General features: G+C 48.4%; 1 protein-coding gene and 1 pseudogene across 1 annotated transcript in view; one reads left to right on the top strand and one right to left on the bottom strand.

Annotated features, from left to right (window-relative positions):
- Positions 1 to 1,098: 1,098 nt before the first annotated feature.
- On the bottom strand, positions 1,099 to 4,383 carry LOC101579165 (annotated as a pseudogene).
- A 377-nt stretch (positions 4,384 to 4,760) lies between these two features.
- LOC101578781 (vomeronasal type-1 receptor 1-like) overlaps positions 4,761 to 6,811 on the top strand; it is a 7,627-nt gene continuing 5,576 nt past the window's right edge. Inside the window, 1 exon segment of the mRNA XM_012513232.2 lies at positions 4,761 to 4,943. Within this exon segment, the coding sequence (XP_012368686.2) occupies positions 4,761 to 4,943 (183 nt within the window).

The following is a 6,811-nucleotide window of genomic DNA, read 5'->3' as shown; positions in this document are numbered from 1 at the left end:
TTGGAGCCCCGAAGTACGGATGGGGAACAGCTTCCTTCCCCTGCCACTTGGAAAGAACTTCTCGTGTCACAGTCTTTCCGTTTAATGACCATGGTTCACCTTGCTTAGTGGGACTCCTGAGTTCCCTTCCGACACTGTCTTACGCCTCCAACAACTGCAGAAGGGTCATTCAGACCCCAGGACCACACCGAGGCGTTAATTAGGCTGATGTCCACGGAAATGCATGGATTGAGCATAATTGGGTTTGTGCCGTGGACGGTTCTAGATACGTGAGCAGCAGGGCGAATGGAAGCACCGTCGGAGTTAAGTCATGCGTGTCACGGGCTGTGCGTAACATGGCCACTGTAATGGTCAGCGACTAAGAGTGCGTCTCACTTAGTGGTGTGTCCCCCGAAGTTTGTTCATATCAACTCCGTAATGCTCTCAAGAGGAAAACGTAGGGGTGCACATTTCTCGGAAAAAGTAGGGGTGCACATTTCTCGACAAGATCGCTGTCAAGTTTGGAGGAGAAAAGAAGGAGAGTGAACTGGAAAGAGAAGTATGGCCCTTGCGCGCAAACAGCGACCACCCGGTGCTAGCAACGAACCGCTGTTTTAAGCCCTGTCTGTGCTCAGTTCAACTGAGTAGGAAGAGGTGATAAATTAGTTTTCATTCCTCAGAAAGAATTTGTTTTTCTTTAAGGATGCTTTCTGTGTCCAATAAGACTTTTCTTTGTACAGAAATCCTTTAATTTTTATTTTCACACATTAAAAAATGAAACACACTATACAAATGGTTTCCACAGCAGATTACACGTGGGCCCGTTCAGACTTCTCTCAGCAGGTGGCCGGTGTACCCATCCGGATGCAGTAGCACGCAGCCCTCCACGGAGGGTCAGCCCCTTCATTCTTAAATTAGGTTAAATGGCGCGCATAGGTGTCCATATGTAGACTTGAAATGCATCCGTTTTGAGCAGTTCTGCTGGGAGCCTCGGGCCGGCGGCGGCTCCTGGTCTCAGCGAGGTCTGCATGTGGCAGGCAGTGGCTGCTGTGACAAGCAGTCCCCGCTGTCCTGCAGACCCACCTGCCTGCCAGGCCACTCTCAGACCCCCTACAGGGGTTAGGCCAAGCAGCTGTAGATGTCCTTCTCGATCAGAATGTTGTTGCATTTCTTGGTCACTGGCACTCGGGGCTTGTGCCTGGAGGACAGCTGCGTGGGGACCTCGCCGAGGAGCTGCTGGTGCTTCAGGACCTCACTCATCTTTGTGATGCGCACGATGGCCGCCTGGATCAGGAGTTTGCGGTACTCCTCGATGTTCTTGCGCATGGTTTCCTGCTCCTGCTTCTGCTCCGTTTTCATTGGCATGTTGATATTAGTGCGTAACTTCTTATTTTTATACGTGAGATACAAGTTTATTGAAGTGTCTGGTTTCAATTCCACCTCATCAACATTCACATTTTCTTCAACATATCAATACTTGATGAAAAATACCTGTTCCTTATTATGCCTAAGATGTTTGAAATGCAGAGAGATAGTGAGGTTAAGCTTAATAGCCTAAATCGTTTGACAATAACAATAAGCTTGTCTTCTGGATGATTAACAACCTAAGTTTGCAGACCAAAATTAGAGAAAAAGGAGGGCTACAAGGAAAGCCAACATTTTGGCCCTAACCTTCTAAGGTCCATTAAGACTCAGGACATAGGAGAACTTGTACTGTAACGTCATGTACCTCGGTAGTGTCCCAAATTTTCTGATCAAGAGGAAAGTGATCGATGACGTAGAGTGTGCCTAAGGAGAGTCACATGGGGAGAAAACACTCTCTCAGGCTTTCACAGAGAGCACATTGGCCAAGCATTGGCCGTGACTCATCCACATGGCTGACACTGACAAAGGTTTTACAATCTGAGGTACAGGATCTCAGGATAAATCCTGAGGGGATTTCACTGACCTTATCAGACCCAAAAGCTACAACTCTTGTTGAGATCCTACAAATCCAATGATTTGTTCTAATGGTGTTTGTAAATAGGATCTCAAGTCTGCATCTTGTACAGCAATTAACCACTAGAAGAATATATGCAGTGTGTTAGTTATTGAAACTGTACTACCGTTTTGATTTGAAACTGTCTCATTGCTGTTTATCAATAAAATTTTGAAAAAAAAATTCACATTTTCATCTTCCAAGACCAATAATTTCGGCTTCAATAAAATCCATAGGACTTGTGCCAAAATGCCCATCTTGGTCTGCGTGCTGCCCATCAGGGGCTGTACAGTGTAGGTGTCCTCCGAGTGGTAGTGCAGCAGGATGGCCATCTGGAAAGTGGGCGCCTGCAAAGTGCATCTGGCTTGGAAGCAGTTAGTTACCAGCTCTCCTTTGGACAGCTGAAACAGTCAGGTAGTTTCCTGCCACGGGGACGAATGGCGCAGAAAGCTGGGAATCGCTGGTAACTGCGCTCCATCTCAGACGACAAGGTGGACATGCATGACTGCTGAAAGGGCCACGACCTGGAGCTCAGGACCTGGATACTAGAATCCAGGCCCAGGGGTTCCGAGGAACACGTCTTTGTCCTCAGTGTACTTGAAGACAACCATCACTTGGTTGGGCGTGTCTTCCAGTTCTTCGTCTGGCTTCTTGGAACTTTTCTCTACAAGCCATCACAGTACCGAGCCAGCAATTCAGGAGATTTACTGGACGACTGGGCCATCTTGGTAACCGCACTGTTGCTGATGAAGCGCCCACAAGCCTTGTCCAGCGCAGCCACGAAGCCGGCATCATTGCTGAAGGCCGACATCACCAGAATGTTGTACTTTTTATGAATGTCCAGCAATGTCTGTACATACATGTTGGGGTCGTTCAGAGCAGCCTCGCCGCACTGCTCAACTGCCGGCAGACCCTGATTATGAATGTGCGTCTCCAGCAGCCTTTTCAGTTCTCCCAGGCCATTCTGGATTTGAGACACAAGATTATATATGTGCCCCAAATCTTCGTTCTTGTTGGCATCCGACAGGTTCTGGAACTCCGAGTGGATGATTTCCAGGCGCTTCTTGATGAGGGCCTGCCGCCCTTCCGTGCCAGCTCGTCCTGCATGCTCTCACGCAGGTAGACCTGCGCTCTCCACTGCTCCTCCAGCAGATGCGCCTCTGCCTTTTTTTTTTTTTTTTGGCAGAACCGGGGATTGAACTCAGGCCCTTGTACTTGCCAGGGTAGCACTTAGTCCACTGAGCCATCTCCCCGGCCCCTCGCCTCTGCCTTTTACATGGATTCAGTAACTGGGCTCTGCTGCAAGAATTCAGTACCTCTCTGGTATAAAATCTCTCTGTGTCAGCCAAAAATTGAGCTTCCAAGGATTCTTTGTACACTGTGAACATAGGGCCCTCTGCAAATGCATCGTCTTCGTGCAGCCCCAGTTCCACATCAGGCTGTACAACTCCACCATGCAGCCTGGTATCGATGGTCTCATCACTTCTTTCCTTTTCAACCAGTTATAAAACCGCATTTGTAGCCTGTGTATTCAATGGCCTGAACAGACAATCTCTCCAGGTTGCCAATGCAAGTGAACAGACGCCATGTATTCCTTTTCTCCCCTCATCACATTCACGGGGACCCTAAACCATGTCTACTGAGGTAGGCACAAATTCCATTCAGCACTTTGCTGGAAAATTGGCAATCTTCTCACTGCTGAGTGCAGGAACTTGAGGACGCGCTCATCCATCAGGTCTCCTCTAGCCTTAAGAAGATTTGTCAAGTAATTCTTCAAAAATTCCTTAAGTCATTTGTACAATTCCAAGCCAACAGACTGGGCTTTTTTTGACTTAGAAGGACTCTTCAGCTCCCCAGGCCTGGTTGGACTGGCGTATGCTGGTACAGTAGTTATACACATGGATGAAGAGTTCCATGTATCGGGACTTGGCCATACTCTGTCTGGTGTAGACTTGCTGGATCCCAGCTCGGAGGTCATCCCAGACCTGGTCGAGGCTGATCTATCTGCTTCAGTCTGTGGGGTTCTGGCTCCTGCCTGATGACTTTGTGAGGAGTGTTCTGAAGCTGTCTGGAAGACCGCCCCTTATTCAGACACAGCTAACTCACCATTAGTTAAAAATATATAGTATCACCCCAAATTTATTCACAGCAGTTCACAAAGGATGTCCTTTAAATGGAGAGAATGAGATCTCATCACAGGCAAGCCTGCAAGCCCTTGTCCTGTGTCCCCCAACGTGGCTGGATCCCCAACCGGGCTTGTGGCCAGCCGAGCTCCCTCTCCCAACAAGACTTTTAAGGTAGGGGGCTGCTCACAGGACTGCAAATTTGAAGCACATCTTAGGAAGCTGGGGACTGCATGCTTGCATTTCTTGGGATCTGTTGGGTTGGCATATCTCACTCGAAGTCACCTCCAAGGAGGTAACCATGGAGAGGAGGGAGGATGTCACTAGGAAAAAGACATACCCAGAAGTGAGGGTCCAGGGGCGCAGACAGTGTGGGAGCCAGCAAGGGGGCTGCTTAAGTCAGCAAGGGGCCTTAGCAACAGCCCACGTGCGGAGATGCAGACCCTGCCCGGCTCTGTTCCCTGGGCTCAGGCCCCATAAATGGGTCACTGTGGAGCGATGCACAAGCCAGCCCCACTCCTTTTGTTGTATTTCTTCTCAGCTTTTGAGCTCAAAACACACAAATCACTGATTACTTTCCCCAAGAAAGAATCGAATGAGAAAGGTGGATCTTGATCTACAGCGAGAAGTGTGTAAATCACAGGATGCCTGGAGGGCACTATGAAAAGGGAGTTTCCGAGATGCCCAGCTCCCAAAGTGGCTTCACAGAGCTCTTTCATCCCTTCACCCCTCCCCCACCCCAAGAGACACAAGTCCGTCCTCCGGCTGGAGACAGGGCTGCGCAGTGGGACATCTTCAGCGTCAGGATGTGCACGGACACTTCCACAAGTCTGAGCCACAGAGGGAGGTGGAGGCACGCAGAGGTATGGTGGCGCAAACACTCGCCTGCTCAGCGCTGATTGTTTCCTTCTGTAGTACGGCGGTTCCTGGCTTCTCTTTTGCTTGTTACCAGGTGCAGATATTATCCTATTTGGGGTGACAGGCTGGGACCCGCGCTGCCAATTTAAGAAATGGGATTCAGGAGGGGGTAAAAAAGAAAATAAATAGTAAAAACATTAGATCCATGATAAGTCAGGGAATCTTGTAAGACGTTCTTTTGCTTTCCCTTGGACCTGAACAGGAAAATGTAGAGGAGAAAGTTTATGAAGTCAAAGAACAAAGAAAGCCGCTCCTGTAGTAACTGATGTAAATGTGCTAGGTTCTCTTTGTGTAGTGCCATTCATCCACCCAGACTGGGGTATCTTTTCCATCCAGGCTGCAAAGCAGTACCGAAGGGAGAAGCTACAATGGCCACTATTAGAATGGGGACTGACACCATAAACCTGCATGACCTACCTTAGCAGTCACTAAAATGTTTAGGGCTGCCATGTGACATATTTCCAAAATCAAACCTGATTGATACCCCCCCATGTGCATAATCTGCTCTGTTCAGGTGGTGGCCCTTGATGAGTACAATTTCACATTCATTTCTTTTAAAGATCTATTCCCCAGAGATGTACAGGTGCAGGGGCCATGTAAGGGTGACAGACCCCAGACGCCTGAGAGAGGTGCAACACCAGCTGAGGCGAAGTGAGCCCCACGAGGAAGAGAGTGCTGGCCTCAGCAGACATACAGGAAGACCAGCACTGCATGGTCACAGCAGGCACAAGCTCCACTGTTAAGTACGTCCTGAAAACGCTTTCCTTTTATTTCTGTTCTGTGCATCAGCCTTCCTTCATGTATCTCCAATGTAAATTTCTTTAGAAGTGGTGCTACCAAGCACTGTCTCCTTCCTTTGTTGTTTTCTGGTTGAATGATGGGAGCCCCACTCCAGCAGAGGCATCCACTGAGTAGTGTAATCTCTGGGTTCGAAAACCCAAATATCTATTGAATGAGCTACAACTTGAATTTCACCTTCATAATCAAAGTCGATTATCTCAGGTACAACAGTAGCACTCTGTTATCCTAATTTTCCCCAGGGTTTTGGGGTTTTTTTTGCATTTCTAGAGAAGGGTCTATGGGGTATTCAGGGTCTCACTACTAGATCCGAGTCCTAGTGATCTGCCTGTTTACAGTCTCCCAAGAGCTGGGATTACAGGCCCGCACCACCATGCCCAGTTTCAGTTGCCTTTGCAGTGGGCCCTGGGGGCGGGGCCGGCACGGCAGGCCCAGGGATGAAACCCGGCCCCTGAGCTTGCTTGCAGCCACTTTAATCTGTTGAGTTATTCGGCCAGCCCTCCCTTTCCCCATCATTGATCTAACAATGCACTCAGGTTATGTTCCTGATATTCTTATGGTGCAGTACTTTTCTTCATTATCAGTGAAAGGAGTTAAAGTTAACTTCAAAAAAATTGTTTTAGGGGGCTGGAGAGATGGCTCAGTGGTCTAAAGCACCTACTTGAAACAAGCTTGTCAAAGCACAGGGACCGCGGTTCGATCCCCCAGCACCACATGCCAGCCAGCGCCGCCCCCTGGTGGGCTGAGCTGGCCACACACACAATAAATAAATGTAATAAATAAATAATTTAAAAAAATTGTTTTAAATCAGCAAGTGACAAACAAATTTCCTTGAAAGTCACAGTCGAATACAGAGTGCACCCTAGAAAAGAGGAGGGGCAAGACAGCTTCCACCCATTTTCATGAATTTCACCAAATACTGGATCTACTCGAGGAAGGAGAGAGAAAAAAGGCAACTTTCAAAAAGGAGTATGCTATGAAAGGAGGCTTTCACTATGCTCCCTCCCAAGAGCAC

Source organism: Octodon degus, unplaced genomic scaffold (genome assembly GCF_000260255.1).
Source record: "Octodon degus isolate 3935 unplaced genomic scaffold, OctDeg1.0 scaffold00379, whole genome shotgun sequence".
NCBI lineage: Eukaryota > Metazoa > Chordata > Mammalia > Rodentia > Octodontidae > Octodon > Octodon degus.
Note: the sequence above shows the minus strand (reverse complement) of the source record. Positions and strands in the feature narration are given on the sequence as shown.